Genomic DNA, 21910 nt, shown 5'->3' with positions numbered 1-21910 from the left:
CTGATTCTCTGCTGCTGTTTCCGTGTGGCACAGCAATCTTGAATCAAGCAGCCTTTCCAGTAGGGATTAAATCAGCAGTCTGTCCACTGACCCACCTGCATTTTGTAAAGTTACTTGTTATTTGTGGTCTGTCTGCACCTCGAAGACATTGCTGCCTAATTTGGTTTAAAAAACAATATTTTTTCAACAGTTTCACCTGAGTTAGCTGCAGATGATTTACACCTGCAGTCTTTTAATAACACACACAAGCTACAGATTGTGTCATATATTTTTATTAAGCACTTGCAAACTAGTTCGAACCACCTGTTGGACTTCTTAACCATTTAATGGTAATCTGTGAACAAATTGCCGGATTACCTGCAACTCCATCATCTTTTTCACCCAGTAACTGAAGTACTTGATTGTGATCTTTGAAAGTGTTTAAAGGAATAAAGGGAGTGTGTGTGTGTTGTGAGTGTGAAGATAAGCCACTCAAGCCTGTCTGCACTGACAAAGAGACATTTGTGGTATTAACTGCTCCGACTTTGAGGTGCCTTAAGCAGGGTGGGGGAATCATTTAAGTAAACTGATTTAGCTTTGTTAGGATTGTTATTTCAGGTAGGTTGGTGAAATGGATTATATATATATTGGTGTCAGTGAAATGGCAAGTAAATGTGTTTTTTATTAAGATCCAAGCAATTTTTAAATCAGGGACTACTATGAAAACACTAATTACAAAGTATTGACAGTTCAATTTTACTACTTATAGCTGAGTATTTTTTTTTCTTGTGAAGAGTACAAAACAAGCTGCTACGGCTATGTTCACTAAAAGTACTTGATTTTGCCACTGACAGGTGGATGTCACAAGTGTCTGACAACATTAAGGAAATGATCCTTACAGAGATGGGCCTTTTTGTTAAAGAGTAAACTTTGTTTTGTTTAACCTGAAGCAGCCCCAAAATCACTGCCTGTAAATCTACCAGACTAATTTGAGCGTGTGTAGAGCCAGCATATTTTCACATCGAACTGAGTGTATTATGGATTTATTTCAACCAAACCAGAGCTGGTGATTGAACAGTTAAAAGACGAGCCAAAACAGCTTTAGTGAGTTTAATTTTGTGTCTGTCGACTTTGAATGAAATGTGTTATGCGATGATAAATTTACTGTTTATTTAAATGGAGTCTGGTGGGTCTGCCAATGGTGATTACGCAGCTGTTTCTGTTTAAAGGGAAGGAAAGGCATCTCTTGTTGGGCATATCATCTGAAAGAAGATAAAAATATCTATGTTTTCATGTAAACCTGTGAATGAAGAGTGACAACTGGGCAAAAGGAGTTTAAGTCAGAAAAATTTTTAAAGGAAGAGAGGCAGAAAGAACTACTGTGCATCCAAATACCCATACTAAAATACCACAAAGTATGCCAGAAAAAGGTTTAGTATGTCCTAATACATAGTGTGTCAAATGCAGTATGTCAGAAATACCAGGATGTTCTACTACATCTGGTTGTATTTTGCAGCATGCAGCCAGCATGCTTTTCTGGCTATTCTGACCCACAATCCTCTGCACAACGGACAATTCGTCTCAACTGACAGATGATGGCTCTCAGAAACCACAATGACAGCTGAAAGCAAATTTAAGTGATGACCGTTTGAATAGCAATAATAAGAATATTAATTGTTTACATGAACAAAAACATCATAAAGATAACCAACAACCAAAGGACATATGTATGAAAATAATGACAGAAAAACATGTAATTTTACTTTGGTGAATATATGTTTGAATCTACCTTTATAAACAGCTATAACTTTAAAGTTAGAACTACATACACTGCAAAGTAACAACAACAGCAGATCTCTGGGTTTACCTCCATCTCTGAGGTGAACTAGGTGAACGGCATTTTGTTTTGTCTCAAAGGTGACGAATAAATGTGTAAGAGGGTCGAAGTTTAGGGCATAATGTTACAGGACAGTAGTATGCATGCATGCAACAGTACATACTTTAAAGGGCAGCTGCCCTGAAAGTAAAAAGAAAAAGTATGCAATTTGGAACAAATCCCTAGGTCACCCACTCTAGGCAGCTCAATACACACCAAGTCTTCACTCAGAAAACATCTGAAAACAGCGTAAAAACGTAAATTGCGGACATGCAAAAATGGTAAAAGATATCAAAAAGTTTAATACAAGTTTGATAGCTCCAAGTCTTGCAACCTATTTTAAGTTTAACTGATTACTGTCGCTGAAAGTATGTGGGGGGAGTATCGTTTCAGTAGGTGTACAATAGGTTTAAGAGGATGTGAAGCTCATTCCATAGACTTGCATTGTTAAAAAAAAAATCAGAAAAGTATAAATGGTAGGAAAAAATGAGTACAAGCAGGAATGTTCTTAAAGAGCCAAACATTAATAACAGCTGAGTCCCTCCTCTAGCTTTGAACATTCCATCCAATGGTCACAAATGTAAAAACCTTAAAAGGGCATTTTTACTATGCTGCAAACAAGTTTAAATATCCAAAAAGTTTGAATGGGATTTGAAAGTTGAATAATACCAAGAATGTATGAAAGATGTTCGAATGAGTTTCTACAGGAAGGAGAAAAGATTCAAAAATGAGTGTAAAAGCATGATTTTGTGTCAAATTTGAACAGTACACCTGTTCATTTGAATGGGGGAAAATTCCCAAAAAATGAATATTTAGGAATGATAAAAGTAATCATGTCCTAATTGAGCTGAACATTTGATTTTGAGTGAAGTTTCTATGTTTAAGAATGTGGAAGGAGTTAGATGCCAGAAAACCTAGCCGAACAATTTTTGCCCCCAGAAAAACAGGTTGTGAAATACTTTGTAGCATTTACACCCAATAAGAAGTCAGAATAATAAAGATTTGGATAACAACAGTGTAAATGCTGAATCAGCACACACTTATAAACTCGCAGTAAAGACACCTTTAACAGTTTGGAGGAACTGTAATCCGGGTAAAAGAAGCCTAATGGTTTGCCAGGTGTTGTGAGGCCGGGACATGCAGCCAGGATTCCAGGAGGCTTCGCTCCTCCTCTGCTGCTCAGTCACTGTGTCAATGGAGCACAAGCAGGCAGCAACTAGAGGCAGCACTGAGCTCCACTGAGCAGTTTATTAATGCACCTCTTTTACATTACATTCCTCCGACCTGTGCGTAAAGGAGTAACCATTTATTATTTACCTGGAGATTATGGGAGCTCTGAGGTGACAGTAAATGCCTGTGCACACCGGGGTGTAACTGAAGGGATCAGGCCCGATGGGAGGAGGGTCGGCCGGAGATTTCTGAAGCCGAGCCGACCTCCTAAAGTAAACTGAAAAGGTGAGCTACCTGCGGGACGGACACGGCACGCCCCTTGGCAGGTGGAACAAATAGCGGACCTCTCTGCCGTGTCTTCCTTCATCCATGTATCTATTCTTGTGTGAGCCAGGTCATGCGCTGAGAGCTGCGGGATTTGGTGAATGTTCAGAAGAAAGAGGTGAGTGAGTTTACCTCAGAATATAAAGCCTTTATTGTTTGATGCTCTGCGCGCTGTGATGCGCCTGGAGACACCGTGCGTAATGTGCTGGTGCTGTGAATATTCGTATTGAGTCGGTTTATTCATTGAAATCCTGTCTTTTTGAAAACTTTGGGGAGGTTGGCTTGTTTTTGGTTTAACCTTTTTCCACATCTGATGTGTGATCCCTGGGCAACATGGCCTCCCTGGTCTCTGGTGGGCGTCCTGTTCAGTCTCCATCGGCTCTCCCGACCAGACCCACTGCTGATGTGTCTGTGTAGTCTTTAGTTTACAGTCGGTACGTTACAGCTACATCTCCATGGACATAGTAATTTCATTCTGGGACCTTATTCCTTGATTTTTGTAACACCATTGTAGAACATGGCTTGTACTAACGACTGTAAATAACAGTAAGTAGTCTATTAATCGCAATCCGAGGACATGAACAAACTTTATTTATTTATTCATTCATTTGTTTGTTTTGTACATGTGCAGAGTTTTGTCTGTTGAAATGCAAACTAGAGGGACAAAAATCACATTTCTTATTGTATATGTTTTATTGATAGCAGGATATATCCATCCTGAGTGTATCCTCAAATATTTGTCACTATTTTTTTTGCCAGGGCTGGATCATTTTGTCTGTGAGGCATTATGATACTGGACTCAGTGGAATGTGAGTTGTGAGGTTGGTACTGTGAATCCAACATGGGGGTGAAGAAGGATGGAGGAGGAGGAGAGCCGTGGTCTTCTCCAGGAGCCTCCTCTGCTCCCTCCAACTCTGCCTGCTGCAGAAGCACCCTGATAGCCTTCCTCCTCTTCTTCCTCGTCATCGGGGTCTTTGTAGGGCTGCTTATTGGTGAGTGGCACAGTCACCACACAGTTTCATACTTAATCAATTAATCAAACTTTATTTATATAGCACTTTTTATACAAACAGACTGCAACACAAAGTCAGTCAGCAAATAAGGAAATAAATAAGTAAACAATAGATAAATACACAACAATAATAGATACAAAATAAAAAAAGAAATAAAAGTTTAATTAAGGGGCGTCGGTAGAGTGGTGGATAGTGCCGGCGCCCCATGTACAGAGGCGATGCCTCGATGCAGTGGTCGCAGATTCGAGTCCGGCTTGCAACCATTTTCTGCATGTCACCCCCCGCTCTCTCTCTCACCCCACTTCACTCTGTCCTATACATTAAAGGCAAAAAAAGCCCGAAAAAAAAAATCTTAAAAAAAAAAAAAGTTCAATTAAAAGCCAGGCTAAAATAGGTCTTGAGTTTGCTTTTAAGAACATCAACACTCTGCGGCCCTCAGGTCTTCAGACAGGCTGTTCCACAGACATGGACCATAGTTATGAAATGATGCCTCTTCTTAGGAAGACCAGAAAGTAGGGCATCACAGTAATTAATTCTGTAGGTGATAAAAGCATGCATTAGTGTCTCTGTGTGTCGGCTTGGGAGACAAACAGTTGATTTAATCCCTACTGGCAATGTTCTAAACATAATGAAATCCAGTTTTGGTTATACTTCTAATATGTGTTTCAAAACTAAGATTCAAATCAAAGATAACTCCAAGGTTTTTTAGTTATATATATATATATATATATATATATATATATATATATATACAGTACAGGCCAAAAGTTTGGACACACCTTCTCATTCAATGCGTTTTCTTTATTTTCATGACTATTTACATTGTAGATTCTCACTGAAGGCATCAAAACTATGAATGAACACACGTGGAGTTATGTACTTAACAAAAAAAGGTGAAATAACTGAAAACATGTTTTATATTCTAGTTTCTTCAAAATAGCCACCCTTTGCTCTGATTACTGCTTTGCACACTCTTGGCATTCTCTCCATGAGCTTCAAGAGGTAGTCACCTGAAATGGTTTCCACTTCACAGGTGTGCCTTATCAGGGTTAATTAGTGGAATTTCTTGCTTTATCAATGGGGTTGGGACCATCAGTTGTGTTGTGCAGAAGTCAGGTTAATACACAGCCGACAGCCCTATTGGACAACTGTTAAAATTCATATTATGGCAAGAACCAATCAGCTAACTAAAGAAAAACGAGTGGCCATCATTACTTTAAGAAATGAAGGTCAGTCAGTCCGGAAAATTGCAAAAACTTTAAATGTGTCCCCAAGTGGAGTCGCAAAAACCATCAAGCGCTACAACGAAACTGGCACACATGAGGACCGACCCAGGAAAGGAAGACCAAGAGTCACCTCTGCTTCTGAGGATAAGTTCATCCGAGTCACCAGCCTCAGAAATCGCAAGTTAACAGCAGCTCAGATCAGAGACCAGATGAATGCCACACAGAGTTCTAGCAGCAGACCCATCTCTAGAACAACTGTTAAGAGGAGACTGCGCCAATCAGGCCTTCATGGTCAAATAGCTGCTAGGAAACCACTGCTAAGGAGAGGCAACAAGCAGAAGAGATTTGTTTGGGCCAAGAAACACAAGGAATGGACGTTAGACCAGTGGAAATCTGTGCTTTGGTCTGATGAGTCCAAATTTGAGATCTTTGGTTCCAACCGCCGTGTCTTTGTGAGACGCAGAAAAGGTGAACGGATGGATTCCACATGCCTGGTTCCCACTGTGAAGCATGGAGGAGGAGGTGTGATGGTGTGGGGGTGTTTTGCTGGTGACACTGTTGGGGATTTATTCAAAATTGAAGGCACACTGAACCAGCATGGCTACCACAGCATCCTGCAGCGACATGCCATCCCATCCGGTTTGCGTTTAGTTGGACGATCATTTTTTTTTCAACAGGACAATGACCCCAAACACACCTCCAGGCTGTGTAAGGGCTATTTGACCAAGAAAGAGAGTGATGGAGTGCTGCGGCAGATGACCTGGCCTCTACAGTCACCGGACCTGAACCCAATCGAGATGGTTTGGGGTGAGCTGGACCGCAGAGTGAAGGCAAAGGGGCCAACAAGTGCTAAACACCTCTGGGAACTCCTTCAAGACTGTTGGAAAACCATTTCAGGTGACTACCTCTTGAAGCTCATCGAGAGAATGCCAAGAGTGTGCAAAGCAGTAATCAGAGTAAAGGGTGGCTATTTTGAAGAAACTAGAATATAAAACATGTTTTCAGTTATTTCACCTTTTTTTGTTAAGTACATAACTCCACGTGTGTTCATTCATAGTTTTGATGCCTTCAGTGAGAATCTACAATGTAAATAGTCATGAAAATAAAGAAAACGCATTGAATGAGAAGGTGTGTCCAAACTTTTGGCCTGTACTGTATATATATATATATACAGTAGTTTCTTCAAAGTTTCTAGTTTCTTCAAAATAGCCACCCTTTGCTCTGATTACTGCTTTGCACACTCTTGGCATTCTCTCCATGAGCTTCAAGAGGTAGTCACCTGAAATGGTTTCCACTTCACAGGTGTGCCTTATCAGGGTTAATTAGTGGAATTTCTTGCTTTATCAATGGGGTTGGGACCATCAGTTGTGTTGTGCAGAAGTCAGGTTAATACACAGCCGACAGCCCTATTGGACAACTGTTAAAATTCATATTATGGCAAGAACCAATCAGCTAACTAAAGAAAAACGAGTGGCCATCATTACTTTAAGAAATGAAGGTCAGTCAGTCCGGAAAATTGCAAAAACTTTAAATGTGTCCCCAAGTGGAGTCGCAAAAACCATCAAGCGCTACAACGAAACTGGCACACATGAGGACCGACCCAGGAAAGGAAGACCAAGAGTCACCTCTGCTTCTGAGGATAAGTTCATCCGAGTCACCAGCCTCAGAAATCGCAAGTTAACAGCAGCTCAGATCAGAGACCAGATGAATGCCACACAGAGTTCTAGCAGCAGACCCATCTCTAGAACAACTGTTAAGAGGAGACTGCGCCAATCAGGCCTTCATGGTCAAATAGCTGCTAGGAAACCACTGCTAAGGAGAGGCAACAAGCAGAAGAGATTTGTTTGGGCCAAGAAACACAAGGAATGGACGTTAGACCAGTGGAAATCTGTGCTTTGGTCTGATGAGTCCAAATTTGAGATCTTTGGTTCCAACCGCCGTGTCTTTGTGAGACGCAGAAAAGGTGAACGGATGGATTCCACATGCCTGGTTCCCACTGTGAAGCATGGAGGAGGAGGTGTGATGGTGTGGGGGTGTTTTGCTGGTGACACTGTTGGGGATTTATTCAAAATTGAAGGCACACTGAACCAGCATGGCTACCACAGCATCCTGCAGCGACATGCCATCCCATCCGGTTTGCGTTTAGTTGGACGATCATTTATTTTTCAACAGGACAATGACCCCAAACACACCTCCAGGCTGTGTAAGGGCTATTTGACCAAGAAGGAGAGTGATGGAGTGCTGCGGCAGATGACCTGGCCTCCACAGTCACCGGACCTGAACCCAATCGAGATGGTTTGGGGTGAGCTGGACCGCAGAGTGAAGGCAAAGGGGCCAACAAGTGCTAAACACCTCTGGGAACTCCTTCAAGACTGTTGGAAAACCATTTCAGGTGACTACCTCTTGAAGCTCATCGAGAGAATGCCAAGAGTGTGCAAAGCAGTAATCAGAGCAAAGGGTGGCTATTTTGAAGAAACTAGAATATAAAACATGTTTTCAGTTATTTCACCTTTTTTTGTTAAGTACATAACTCCACATGTGTTCATTCATAGTTTTGATGCCTTTAGTGAGAATCTACAATGTAAATAGTCATGAAAATAAAGAAAACGCATTGAATGAGAAGGTGTGTCCAAACTTTTGGCCTGTACTGTATATATATAACATATTTTAAGCTACTACTCTAGCACAATTTCTAAATTTAATTATTATATCCCCCTGAGACCCTGTGTCCTCATATGGGACATCATGTTTTGGCTTAACTGGACCTTATGCTTCATTTACTTGACTTAGACCTGTTGACCTCATTTGTGGGCACTTTTTTGTGCCACCTAGTGGTAGTAAGGTCACAATACACCAATCCATGTGAAAACAAGATGGCAGCCATCTTTGCCAAGTCAGTCTGCAGCTGATCCCAACACAAAAGTGGACAAGGTCCAAAACCTGATCACATTTTATGGTTTAACTTGTATATTTGTGATTAATAATGTTTGTAGTTTGATATGTCACACAAAATTGACCAATTGTAGCAACAGCAACAAGCTAAGACGCTGGTAATTAGGAAGTACTCATTTGAGGACATTAGGACTTTATTATCGTCTCGTTTGAGAACTTTGGGACTTTTTTATCATCTAGTTTGAGGACATTGAGACTTAATTATCGTCTTGTTTGAAGACATTGGGACTTTAATGTCGGCTTGTTTGAGAATATTAGGACTTTATCGTCGTCTCATTTGAGGATATTAGGACTTTATTACTGTCTTGTTTTAGGACATTGGGACTTTATTATCATTGACAATGTTTAGTTTTTTCATTGATCAGATCCTGCTAATCCCAAATAGCAAGGAGAAATTGCAAATGCATACCAAACAAAAGTTCAGGTCTCAGGAGGATATAAAGTCATCTGTAAGACTTAACTGTTCCACTGTGGTGTTTTCAGCTTACCTGGTGCAGGAGCAGCATTATTTCATGGAGACAGTGGAGCTGAAAGGTCTGAAGTATGATCCAGTTCTGCAGGATGAGAACTCTGGTTACTCCATAGTACTGACCTCAGTTTTAAAGTCCAAGGTTAGTACTGATTGTCACCACATTGAGCACCCAATTTAAAAAAAAAAAAAAAAGTGTTTAATTGTTGACGTACATTTTCACTCTCTTACAGATTAAAAATGTCTTCACTGCCTCATCGATATCACATCACTACGTTGATTGGAGTATTGTTGCCTATGGGTGAGTGAAAGCTGAAGTGGATCATTTACACTGAGCGAAAAAAACTGGTCTGAAGCAACAAACATCATTGTCTGTTTTCCTGTCTTCCCAGTAACATTAATGGTGACGTGATGGCAACATTCAGACTGGTCTTCAGGGTGTCCAAGATCCAGCAGTATTCAGACAACTTCATTCAGGACTTACTGAGAGCGGGGCTCAGCTCAGTAATGCATGGGAAACCACTGGAGGTGCCAGAATTTGGAGAGATCAACGCTATCATCTTACTGGGTAGGAGAACTATACTGTCATCAGTTGGCTGTCTGTGGCCCTACGAGTGGATGTGTGCAGTGGGAGTGACGAAAATAGGCCACAGCTGGTGCGATGCTTTGTCTCAGGGCTTCAAGTGTCCTCACAGGATCTAATGTTTGTCTGTCTCCTCATTTTCAGGAGCCAGTGGGAAGTCGTTTTATGCTATCGGAGATGAGATGATAGGTGAGTGATTATGTTGTGCAACCATGTTAAAGTGTGCCAGCAAATAATCCTCCAGCTTATGCTTACAGCGTCTTGGAATACCAAATGGGGTGTGTCTTTAATATCAGGGCATAGTGTGACATGTTGACCTGTTTATCACAGACAAATGTGCTTTTCTGTGAGTCTTTTAAGATAGATAGTTGGATAGATTAAAGGTATATTATGCAGGATTTTCCAACAGTACAACAGTAATCCCTCTCAGTCATCACAAAAGCAGTAACCTCCAGGACTGAAAAATTAAACTAACATATAAGATTCGCAAAAAACTGCAGTTCCTCGAATGGCCACTTGAGGCTGGCTCCAAAAGTGAGTCAATGGTCAGTCAAAAATGTCCATAGACCCCCATGTTAAAAATGCCCAACTTTACAGCAGTAATAAACATGTTAAGAGCCTGACAACTGTATGGGGGAGTGAATTTTTATGTAACTCACCTGTTTAAGATTTAAGATTAAGACTTAACGTTATCCATAGGCTATTTAAGAGCCTTAAGAGTCTGTGAAGCGTCACCTCAGTCTATAAGTCAGATCCACCCCTCGCTCCTCCACAGCTGTACCCTCTTGTCCAAATAGGTCACTCCTGGCTCCAAAAAAACAAGATGGCCACGGCCAAAATGCCAAATTTGAGGCTTCAAAATGGCAGTCCACAAACCTATGGGTGACGTCACAGTAGCTACATCCATTATTTTATATAGTCTATGCTTATGACCCACCTGAAGTGTGTGTGTGGCAGTGTATTGGGACTTAATTAAAAAGTGGCTACCAGGTGCCAAAACGTGAGTAGCTTGCACCCAAGAGGAAGCTACCAAAATTGTGCATACAGTGACAAAAAAACCTCTGCAAATATAGCAAGGCGAAGGAATCTGGGGTTGACTCTCACTTTCACTTTTGCAAAAAGCTACAGACCGTTCCTGCGTAGTATACCTTTAAAAAGCTGACTGTTATCTCTGACCTTCAAAGGAAATGGTCACATTTTTGCAGACCATAAAACAACACTCCAATGCTGTTCATACTGGCTGTAAAGAGGTCCCTTCCTTAGGTCTCAATAGTAATCCATCTCTTCATGCAGTATGAAAAGGAGGACTAATAACAGTGACCAATAACTCTTGCAATGTACACGTGGGCATGTAAGTATTGTTTTAAGACAGATGAATGCAAAGAATGTGAGCCTAGTCATCCTTCTTGTACCTAAATACCTTGTGTGAAAAAAATTACACTAGAAATAAACATTATATACATATTATTTGATACTAATTTGGAGTTTCCTCTCAAAATATTGTTTTAATTCCTTATTCATCCCTGTGACGTTCATATCGTACCTTGTAACTCTCATCCTGACATTTTTTCGATTGTCTGGGCTCTGCAGCCAGGTGTCCTGACAACACCTTCACTTGTGACAATGGAGAATGCGTCACCAAATTGAATCCAGAGTGTGACTTTGTCCCCGACTGTGCTGATGGATCTGATGAAGCTCGTTGTGGTGAGCGGCTCTTGAAACTGCAAATTTTAGTGCTGTCCTTTTCAAGCCTCATTATTTGATTTTCTTTTAGTTGTTACTGGTAACAAGCATGCATGATTACCATGAACTATCATAACTGTTAGAAAAAAACCATGACTGCTTCATCTCCATCTTGACGGTATCATCCAACTTTTCCCATCAGCCTGTGGTACACGTCCCGCTATGGGGAGTCGAGTGGTGGGTGGTGAGGATGCTCGGCAAGGGGAGCTGCCATGGCAGGTCAGTCTGAGGTACCATGGACGCCACACCTGTGGAGCCTCCATCATCAGTGAACGCTGGCTGGTCAGTGCAGCTCACTGCTTTGAGAGGTAAGCATTCAGAATTTGGGGACAATTTCAAATCAGTTTTTATCACTCTAGTTTGTGCTTTTACATAACTTTCATGTATTTTTTAAACTTTCCTTATCTCTTTCTTTTCTGTTTTTTAGGGACAACGACCCCACAGAGTGGACGGCCCTGGTCGGGGCCAGACTAGTGAGCGGCGAGGAGTCCGAGTCCACAACGATTAACATCAAGTCGCTGGTCGTGTCTCCAGACTACAACCCAGTGACCACTGACAACGACGTTACTGTGCTGGAGCTGGAGACCCCTCTCACCTTCAGCTCTTACATCCAGCCTGTCTGTCTGCCCTCCACGTCTCATGTGTTTGCCCCCGGACAGAGCTGCGTGGTGTCAGGGTGGGGCGCACTTCACCAGTACAACCGTGAGTCTGCCTGCAGGAGTACAGCTTAACACACCAATAGATGTGGGACTTAGAGTGAAATGGAGCTCATGTTTTTAGTACCCGATACTATGACGTGGACGACTAAGCATTTTAATATTTTGGGATTGACTGCTTTTAGCTTACAGGCGATAATGAGACATGAATCATTTGTAATGAGGATACAGTAACTAAACAGGGCAAATTAAGACCTTTGGTGAAAGGAGGGTTGAAAAAATTATATCCATTAATAATAATACCAGCTTTAAGACAAGGAAAAGATGGTATTTACAGTTTATTCTGTCAACCAAAGTCCTGCATGGCATCAAGTCTCATGTCGCGCTATTATATTACTACATTCCCCAAGTCTACGTGTCGTTATTCTTGATTTACAGTACATCATATAGACTTGAAATCTGTTGTATTGTGTTTATTAATAATACATCACTCTTTTATCAATACTGACTATTTCCATTGCAGCAGGACTGCATGTTGAAATACGATCAGTATGAGTAATTCAGTTGTCCTGTGCTCTTCTGTCATTCAGCGGCGGTGCCTCCCACACTGCAGAAGGCGGTGGTGAAAATCATCGACTCCAAGGTGTGCAATAAATCCTCTGTGTACAGAGGAGCTGTTTCTCACAACATGATGTGTGCCGGATTCCTGCAGGGCAAGGTGGACTCATGTCAGGTCAGTGGTATTTCACTTGCATCACATACGGAGGCTACAATGGCACCAGCTATCGACTTACATTTTCTTACAATACTTTCTTGTCTCAGGGCAAAGTGGTGTATATGTACACTGATGATCTGGAAACTATAAATAGGGTCAAAACTGTACGTTAATACCAGTCACACCCTAAAAAATACAGGCCACTGGGGCTGTTGCTTTAGCATAACATGATGTGTATTGTTAATATCATAATGAGAAAACATGGCACTCCTTCACAGTAAAGGCTCAGTCCAGCTTCCCATTACTCTCAAAATAAGGCCAAAACAAAAGTACATAAGTACATAATTAAAGCGGCAAGCAGTGTTGACAACTCGGCAACAGCACATGCAGCTGTTCATTTTTGTGAAAGTCAGACCCTCCACACAGGAGTGAGATGGTATATCCTACATAGAGTGTTGGGGTTGGAATGACCTATTTCACATTTTGTACCACTTTCTGTGTCCACTATGTGGCGCTGGAGAACACACTAATTACACATCATGTTGCTTTAAATTGATTGTAGACCACACCGTGTAAATTTCACTGTAAATCAAAAGAAAATTGTCTGATAGGTCTTACTCCCTGCTGTCAGTAGGTGGCGCAATCATCATGACATCTAATGTGCATGTAGTTGGCTTCAAGCCTGGAGCCACATAAAACATGAAGTCTGGGGCAGATTGGACTACGTATGCTGGAGTTTCAAACCACTTCCTGTTTGGTGGCGAAACATGGAAGTTTGACGCCTCGCCACAGTCACATGATTTGATGAAAACTCAAGCTTTTAGCAACGTTTGATGTCAAAGGTCTTTAGATGGTACAGACAAAATTTGAAGTACATCGGATCTAATCTGTAGGAGGAGTTTGTTAAAGTACGACCCTTGGAAATGGCCAAAAATGCATCAAAATTGCCCAATAAATTCAAAATGGCCGACTTCCTGTTGGGTCCCCGTGACCGCCTGCAGCCGGTGCTCGGACCCTAACAAAAAATAAGCTTTAGTTGAAACTGAAACATCACTAAAATGACATGTCAAAGAATCAGAGATCTTCTATTTTTCCCGCAGGGTGACTCTGGAGGGCCTCTGGTGTGTGAGGGGGCCCCAGGGAGGTTTTTCCTGGCTGGGGTGGTGAGTTGGGGTGTGGGCTGTGCCCAGATCAACAGACCTGGGGTTTATTCCCGCGTCACCAGGCTCCGCAACTGGATTCTTAGCCACACAGATCCCAGCTTGGTTCATGATTACACCCTTTATGCTCCCACTGTGCCAGTTACTGTGACGGGAGGAAGCTTTCAGAATCCGCCAGTACCCAGGACCATAGCCATGGATGTGTCCTCTGCACCAACACTACCTGGTAATGTCATACTGGAAGCAGCTGAATTTATTTGTCGCTTGTTGTCAGTCATAAATATTGTATCACAAATATCTTGTTACATGATCCGTCCATTATGTCCTCCAGTCTTGAACTGCACTGGAAACTTCCAGTGTAGCACCACCTCCTGCATCAGCAAGGTCAACCCAGAGTGTGACGGAGTCCCAGACTGCCCCAACCAGGCTGATGAAAGAAACTGTGGTATGTTCATATGTGTAAAGGAGTGCACACACTTTGATTTAAAGGAAACACTTCTGATGTGTGTTGTTTTTTTTCAGACTGCGGCGTACGTCCTGCGTTAGGCTCCCAAAGGATCGTGGGTGGAGTAACAGCTCGAAGGGGGGAGTGGCCTTGGATTGGCAGTCTCCAGTACCAGAGACTGCACCGCTGTGGTGCCACACTCATTCACAACAAATGGTTACTTACAGCGGCACACTGCTTCAAAAGGTACTGCTGAACCTAAACTTCGCCACTATATTCGTTTATATCAAAAATGACTCCCATTACATCGAGCCTGTCCTCATTTATGACCCACAGTGACCCGAGTCCAACTCACTGGGCTGTGAGCCTAGGATCGGTGCTGCGCTCTGGGGTAGGAGCCCTGGTCATCCCCATCCAGAGGGTCATCATCCACCCAGCCTTCAATGACACCAACATGGACCATGACGTGGCTCTGCTGGAGCTGGCAGTCCAGGCCCCCATGTCCTACACCATCCAGTCCGTCTGTCTCCCCTCACCAGTGCACCGCTTCCTCAAGAATGCAGAGTGCTACATCACAGGCTGGGGATCCATGAGGGAAGGAGGTGAGAGATTTAAAATCCCACTGACGGCCTATGGACCAAATCTGACCTGCCACAGGGTGCTGGATGGCCCATTGACCATTTTCTAATTCAAAATTAAAATAAATTGATTCACACTGGGATTTTTTTCATACTTTGAATGGAAATAAGTGGGGCTGTATTCAACCAAAGAAACCTTGGTTAACTGAAAGTCTACCCACACGTCAACCAGTGGATTGGTCGATGGGGGAAAAAAATCTGCACATTATCTGTAACTACATTGCTACCATGCACTAAGAGCACTCTACCTGCTCACACTGTGTCCACCAAAGCATTGTTTCTTTTCCCTGTCACAGGGCTCAATACTAACACTTGCTCAGGGTAAGTAAACTCTGTGTTCAGGCATGTGGAATGCCTGGAGTGTGAAAACTGAATGTAATCTCCAATGTAGTATATCTGAAAATAAACCACAAGCTGTTAGGCTTTTCCAGCTGAGCTGTGAGCTCGAGTCCGTCTCACCGCTAACGTTAAATGTTGAACAGGACTGATGAGAAAAATCAGACATATTGGACACTATAGAAGGAAACTCTGGGGTTACCTTAGAATGAGCTGTTTATATCTACATAAGAAGCGGGTACTCTTTCTCTGAGTCTGCCATGTTGCTATACAGTAGCCCAGAATGGACAAAAAAACACTCAGTGGCTCTAGATAGGGTCATACAGAGTTACGTGACAGCCACTATAGTTCTCCTACACGCATGGCACGTGGGAGATGTTTCAGACCTGCCCCTACACATTTAGAAGGATGTCAGATTGACCCTGTTTGTGTCATTTAAACTAGGCTAGTTAGGGGAAAAACTTTGTGCATCTTTCTTAAAGTGGTCTATAAAGGGTGCCAGATCTGGTAGAATTTGTTTTCAAATGCTGTTGGTGCATCTCATCCTTCACAAAGACAGAATGGGCAGGAGTTCGTTTTTGCTTCCAATTAAATAATATCAATCTACGTGCTAGTAGAGGTACAAATAACATCATATTATGTTGGGAGCTGGTTAACACAAGATCAGAACCTTTAATACAAAATAGTATAGTCAGTGGAATCAGGATCCACAGGTCTACCCAGGACGTCTGATAGCGCCTGAAAAATATTTTGCCAATATGCTGTGACTCTTGGGCAGTGCCAGATCATAAAGTCTAGCGAGGCTGGTGATTGCCCACAACAGTCGCACACTGGACTAATATTTGGATACATTTTACAGAGTCTATGCAATATTTTACAAAAGTCCATGTCAAGGACAAACTGAGGAAGAATGTACCAGTCATTGGGCTTTTGTCTATGACTCTTCTGAAATAGCAACCCCCCAAATCATTTGCCCAGAGTACTTTTAAATAATCTAGGAAGGGGTAACACTTTTCTTGAAGGTTTCTACATAAGGGTCATGAACCTGTCATAAACATTATGTACATGTCATAAATGTTTATGACCGCTGTCATTAAGTGTCATTCGGTTTTTGTAATGACAAGTTGACATTGTTTGGGTTGTCTTGATTATGACAGCTTGACATTAATCAAAGTGACATTACCAGAAGATGTCTTTGTTGTAACAACTTGACATTAACAAGAAATGCACCTCTTTTTGTGTTAATGACAAGTTGACATAATGATTATTATTGTTATGACAAAGACATCTGCTGGTAATGTCATCCTGGTTAATGTCAAGTTGTCATAATAAGGACATCCCAAACAAAGTTAATGTCAACTTGTCATGACAAAGACATCTTCTGGTAATGTCACTTTGATTAATGTCATGTCATAATCAAGACAACCCAAACAATGTCAACTTAATTACAAAAACCGAATGACACTTAATGACAGCAGTCATAAACATTCATGACATGTAAATAATGTTTATGAGAAGTTAATGACCGTGTCATGTCACCCTTCTGTAGATACCTTCAGTAAAGCGTTGCCCAAAAAGGTAGAAACACGCCTCTTTTTAAATGTTCATGAGGATTTTTTTTAACCAAGGCGAGCCGCTTACAGCTCCACCATCCCATAAACTTCACAATATGATATAACCCCTATGAATAAACACTGTCACATGGTCTTTTCACACATTGTTTCTCACTTACCCTTTTTGGTATATAACCATGCAGATAGTTTCACTTTTATCTACTGAGACTCTGAATTATCTACCATTGAAACTCCTGCTGCTACACCAGAACAATGGAGGTGAATGGAATTCAGTTGTAGTACTCCCAGTAGGCCTAATACAGTGATTATTTTTGGCACAGGTTCGTTGACCAACCTGCTGCAGAAAGCTGCAGTGAACATCATTGACCAGGCAGACTGTCAGCAGTCGTATGGAAATGTGCTGACTCCTAACATGATGTGTGCTGGTTCCATGGAAGGAGGCAGGGACACCTGTTTGGTAAGATGAAGAACTTTCTACTATGTGACACAAATACCTTTAACACAGCCTGGAAATGGGCCGGACATCTGGGTGGTGAGGCCTTGGCAGCATCTGAGCAGTAAGATTGTGGACTGAGATTACACAAGTGAGCAGAGGCTTGGAGGAAATAGGGCCACGGCTCTGACAAATCTTTTTACAGTGGATGGTTAACCAGGTCAGTGCAAAGAAAATGATGCCCTTTAATCTTTTGAAGTTTTTAGGAGTTGTCTTTGGAAAACAAAGTAAAAGCATATGAATAATTCATGGTTTGAAAATGTTGTTGAATGTTATAATGATGGAGAAACCAAGTGTTGCTGGTTCAGGAACACTGCAGCACTTATGTGAGAGATGCTTATCTGATGGGAGAGAGTAAAACACAGAGCCCCCCTTTTCACCAGCTTCCTCTCTGTAATCTTCTTATGTAAGGAAACCCACATGCATTCCAGTCTCGGTCAAAGCACCTGGCATCTCAGCAGCAATCCAAGTGACATTCTCTTTGTGCCTTACTCTTCTGCCTCCTCACTCATCCTTAATCAGTTGTTTTAGTCTCATTTACATGCTGGAGACCTCGGTGCAATGAGGTCGTTTTAACTTCTAACAAATTATTAAAAGCCACTTTTTTCTCTCGACTCTCCCCTCTATCATTTAGGGAGACTCTGGGGGGCCGCTGACCTGTCGTGAGCCCTCTGGCCAGTGGTTTATTGCTGGAGTGACCAGCTGGGGACATGGATGTGGGCGAATTGGTTTTCCGGGGGTTTACACGCGTGTGACGTCTGTCAGAAAATGGATATCTACACACCTGCCTTTTTGAAGAGGCTAAAAAGGACCTGAACATGCTAAACATACACACTGGATTTTCCTGACACATCTCCAGAACAATTGTACTGTACAAGGACCAAAGTTAAAAGCCACACATATACAGTAGTCTCCACAGTGTTGACCTGTGTGAACTACTGGTCATAGGTGCTGTTTCTAATACTGTGCAATCATCTGAACTGGGATCATCGTTTTTCATAATGTACTGAAGAAATAAGAATACTGGACTGTGGCTTATGGACATTCTACTAGCACATGCATGATTTAAAGTATTTATTTCAGTTATTTATTGTTCTGACTGGTAAACTTACTGTACATGGTGTATTTTTTCATGTTGTGTGGGGTTCAGAATATATGTGGTTCATTTACGGGGACATTTTCTTGTCTTTTTTTTATATCTATTCTTGGAAAATGGCAAAGTTGCAATGTGAAACTGTTACTGAAAGGTGGGTTTTCTGGAAAAAATATAGTTCTGTGTAGAAAAAAAAGGTGCTGGAATTTTAACTTGAGTTTGATGAACTCGTAGTGATGTTTCGTTGATAGATACACACTCTTTTAGATGACAGACACGAGAGAGGACTCTGATTGACAAGATTTATTGATTTATCATGAAAATCATCACTGCAAATAATGTTCACAAGCTTCTGCGGCTCTTACTTCCCCTACATAAACTCAGCAGGATAGAGAAAAAAAAAGACTGTGGTTCCCAGACTTCTGACAAACTGTGCACATAAAGCTGAGGTTCAGTACCTCGCGTACAGCAAGGCAGACCCTGCTGAAACAAGCCCACTACTGTGGAGGGCGGCAGATAGAGTGACAACTAGAAAACAGGTCAGACAAAACAGTTTTGTTCCCCGGGCGTACTTTGATATAGGACTGTTTGGAGGCTTGTGAATGTCAGGTTCACCGTCGTGAAAACACCAAGTTGCTCCACAAGTCTTCCTTTTGAATTTAAGTAGGTCTTTCAGAGTAAAAGCATGTTAAGGAGAGCCTGTGTCGTCCCTTAGGGGCTTCAGTCGTGCTGCTTATTTTCTGGGCACAAATGTTTAGTCTCGCTCTGAGAATAGACACAATGAAAAGAATGGGCAACAAACATGGACACACTGCTGACAGTGGTGAGACTCAAGTCCTACTGACAGGTGTCCCAGTTATACAGGCTTTTTAAACACAAGACACATTCACCCGTAATTTGATGGCTGAAAGGTGTCAGTGTTTCCATTGTTGCCACTCTGGATATACACTGGTATAATTACTCCAAAAACAAAAGCCACAGTGCTGCAGGTGACTGATTTAAGACTGCTACATTGCAACAGTACATTTATTTTCAAAATCCTTTTCAGGGATAAACAGAGCTTAAAATATCCCAGCATGCACTGCTCAAGACAAAGAGTAACACCTGTGACAGATCACCAGTCAGTCACAGGGCTGGCACATATACATTCACACTTCTTTCCCTCAAACAGGAAATTTAGAGTTTTCAATCCTCCCGACCTACATGTGTTTAAACACGCAGGTGTAAATCGCAGTTTTCTACAATGCATGTTTACTTGTTAACCAGAAAATTAATTACTCATAACATAAAAACACAAATAATCAAACTTTGTTACTGAACTCTTCCTCAGAGCAAAGTGAAAATGTCCACAGAGACATCATTATGGCTAGAGTCCACAGGCTCTGCTTGCCTGTCCGTGAGGTATTCTGATGATGATGATGGTGGTGTGCAGCTGCCAGGACACACCTGTGCACAGCTGCTGGCCTCCAGTGGAAACACTGTGCTCCTCCTCACTGTAAGCAGCAACCCGAGGGAAGGGAGAGGAAAAGGGGTGAAAAGAGGGGTGCTCACATGCGAGCTCTTTCTCTCTGTAGTCTGGAGTTGTACGTTCGGGACACAGTGTTCCAGGCGTCCATATACCGGTCCATACACATGGCGATACATTTCTGTGAGGACACAAGCAGTGGGATTAATACAATTAAAGAAAAAATAGTGAGTGCTGCACTGGGTTAAGGCTCTGTGTAGTTAGTTGTATAAAAAAAAATCAGGTGCTCTTCAAGGATGGAGCAGAGAGTCCTTAAAGATAAAAAACAATCAGTACGTTAACATGCACGCAGTAGTCGAGCTAAGAGAAGAGAAAATCGAATTTCTGACCAAGTACGTCTGACTCCACCTTGATGTGCGGCACTGTGTCCTTTTAAATATAGTGTGTAATGAACTAGTTCCAGCTGACCTGAAGAGGAAGCTAACGATTTGCATTTTCCTACCATCCATATACTTCAAACTGTTTAGCTCCTTTAGCTGTCAGAGCATGAATGTAGTTTCCTCATCCATCCAGAAGTGCGTCTTCTGCTTCTCGGTCGCCATAGTGTTTGTTTGTTTGTTTTTCTGGGAGTTACTGCACTGCCGCTACATCATCTCCTTCTTCTTCTGGGTGAAAGCCCGCGAAAGAAAAAGTGGTGCACGCGCAGAAGGCAGAGTGCGACTCTAGTCAGACTCAGTGGATACATGCAGCTGGTCAGCTCACTGTGTAAAAGTCAAACTCTGTTAAATCCTTTATTAATCCATGTGACACCCTGATGAGGACTCTCTAGTCGAAACATGTTGGTTATCCATGTATTAATAAAGGAGTTCTAACTACAGTCAGAGTGCCTCAGATGCACTTTTGGACTGCCTGCCTGCCTGCCCTACTGAGTTTTACAGTAATTGAACCAGCCAATCGTCATTTTTAATCCTTAAACAATTCGTGATCTTTTTAAAAGCTGCAACTAACAATTATTTTCTTTATAAATCATACTGCCAGTTATTTTCTCATTAATAATTTGGTCCACAAAATGATGAAAAATACCTGTTACACTTGACAAAAATTTAAGTTGACACATTCAAATTGTCTGACTTACAGTCCAAAACCAGAGAAAGAAGGAAAGCAAATCTTTAAGTTTGATTATCATAGATGATTTCTACTGATTTTCTGACAACTGACTAATCATTTTAGCTCTAATCATTTTACATCTGATAGTAAACTTGCTCATTATGGCCCAGCATACCTGCTCAGAGTTGTCCAGCGTGCTCCCAGGTTTACCTATGCACTTCTTGAAGCATTTGTCTGTCATTCTCTGAAACACAAAGACATTGATCATTTATTATAGTGTATTGCAACTAGCTGACATGCAGTTACATCACCAGTTTACAACATCATCTCGTGAGTATTTAGATGACGTTTTGTGTATGAAGACACTGAGGAGTCTCTAATTAAGGTGGTTCTAAGGTGTATCTGCTAAAACAACGGTTTTTAGACGTTAACATTTTTTCAACAGCATTTCAATGACTACCGCTGCGCCTGAGTTATATTTCACGATAATATCTTCATGTAATGTTGTGAAGGGGTTAATAAAGGTGCTCATACCATCACTAAAACACTTAACTATATCTACCGTTGCCCTTCCACCTGCTAGTTAAGTTTTAGGTAAGTCTTGCTAGCTTAGCAGCTGTGCCCATAGGTTTACCTGCAGCAGCTCCTGAGCGTTAGCCACCGCGATCTGGACCTTGACCTGCTCCATGATGGTTCCGGTGTCCACTTTCCCTCCTGCTCCACCGGCTGAGAAGTCTGAACCGAACCCGTCCATTTCTACCGGAGTCTCCGCCGAAAACTGTAGCTTAACCGAGCCTCTTAATATACACGTGCGGACAGCTACTGCTAGGTTCGGCTAACACAAGTTTTCGATGCCCTTGACACCGGCGGAAGACTGCACGCGTCACTTCCGT

The 21910-nt window shown here is 41.9% G+C and overlaps 2 protein-coding genes across 4 annotated transcripts; one reads left to right on the top strand and one right to left on the bottom strand.

The window, feature by feature from the left end:
* Positions 1-62: 62 nt before the first annotated feature.
* tmprss9 (transmembrane serine protease 9) lies at positions 63-18521 on the top strand. 3 transcript variants are annotated; one of them, XM_033621326.2, is made up of 16 exons: positions 63-3467; positions 4109-4341; positions 9024-9151; positions 9243-9310; positions 9402-9577; positions 9737-9781; positions 11183-11296; positions 11478-11643; positions 11763-12037; positions 12582-12724; positions 13807-14092; positions 14198-14311; positions 14389-14557; positions 14648-14913; positions 17180-17316; positions 17987-18521. In XM_033621326.2, the coding sequence occupies exons 2-16, from the start codon at positions 4191-4193 to the stop codon at positions 18146-18148; spliced, it is 2400 nt and encodes a 799-aa protein (XP_033477217.1). In that variant the 5' UTR covers positions 63-3467; positions 4109-4190; the 3' UTR covers positions 18149-18521. The 3 variants fall into 3 exon arrangements, with proteins under 3 accessions (XP_033477217.1, XP_033477218.1, XP_078024915.1); XM_033621327.2 differs by having other exon boundaries at positions 63-3783; XM_078168789.1 differs by having other exon boundaries at positions 63-4341.
* A 212-nt stretch (positions 18522-18733) lies between these two features.
* timm13 (translocase of inner mitochondrial membrane 13 homolog (yeast)) lies at positions 18734-21905 on the bottom strand. Its single transcript, XM_033620979.2, has 3 exons — positions 21652-21905; positions 21193-21261; positions 18734-20091 (listed from the first exon to the last, which is right to left on the bottom strand). The coding sequence occupies exons 1-3, from the start codon at positions 21769-21771 to the stop codon at positions 19993-19995; spliced, it is 288 nt and encodes a 95-aa protein (XP_033476870.1). The 5' UTR covers positions 21772-21905; the 3' UTR covers positions 18734-19992.
* Positions 21906-21910: the final 5 nt, after the last annotated feature.

The sequence above is a fragment of the Epinephelus lanceolatus genome, chromosome 6 (assembly GCF_041903045.1).
Source record: "Epinephelus lanceolatus isolate andai-2023 chromosome 6, ASM4190304v1, whole genome shotgun sequence".
Lineage (NCBI taxonomy): Eukaryota > Metazoa > Chordata > Actinopteri > Perciformes > Serranidae > Epinephelus > Epinephelus lanceolatus.
The sequence above is the reverse complement of the archived record's forward strand: the minus strand, read 5'-3'. Positions and strand labels throughout refer to the sequence as shown.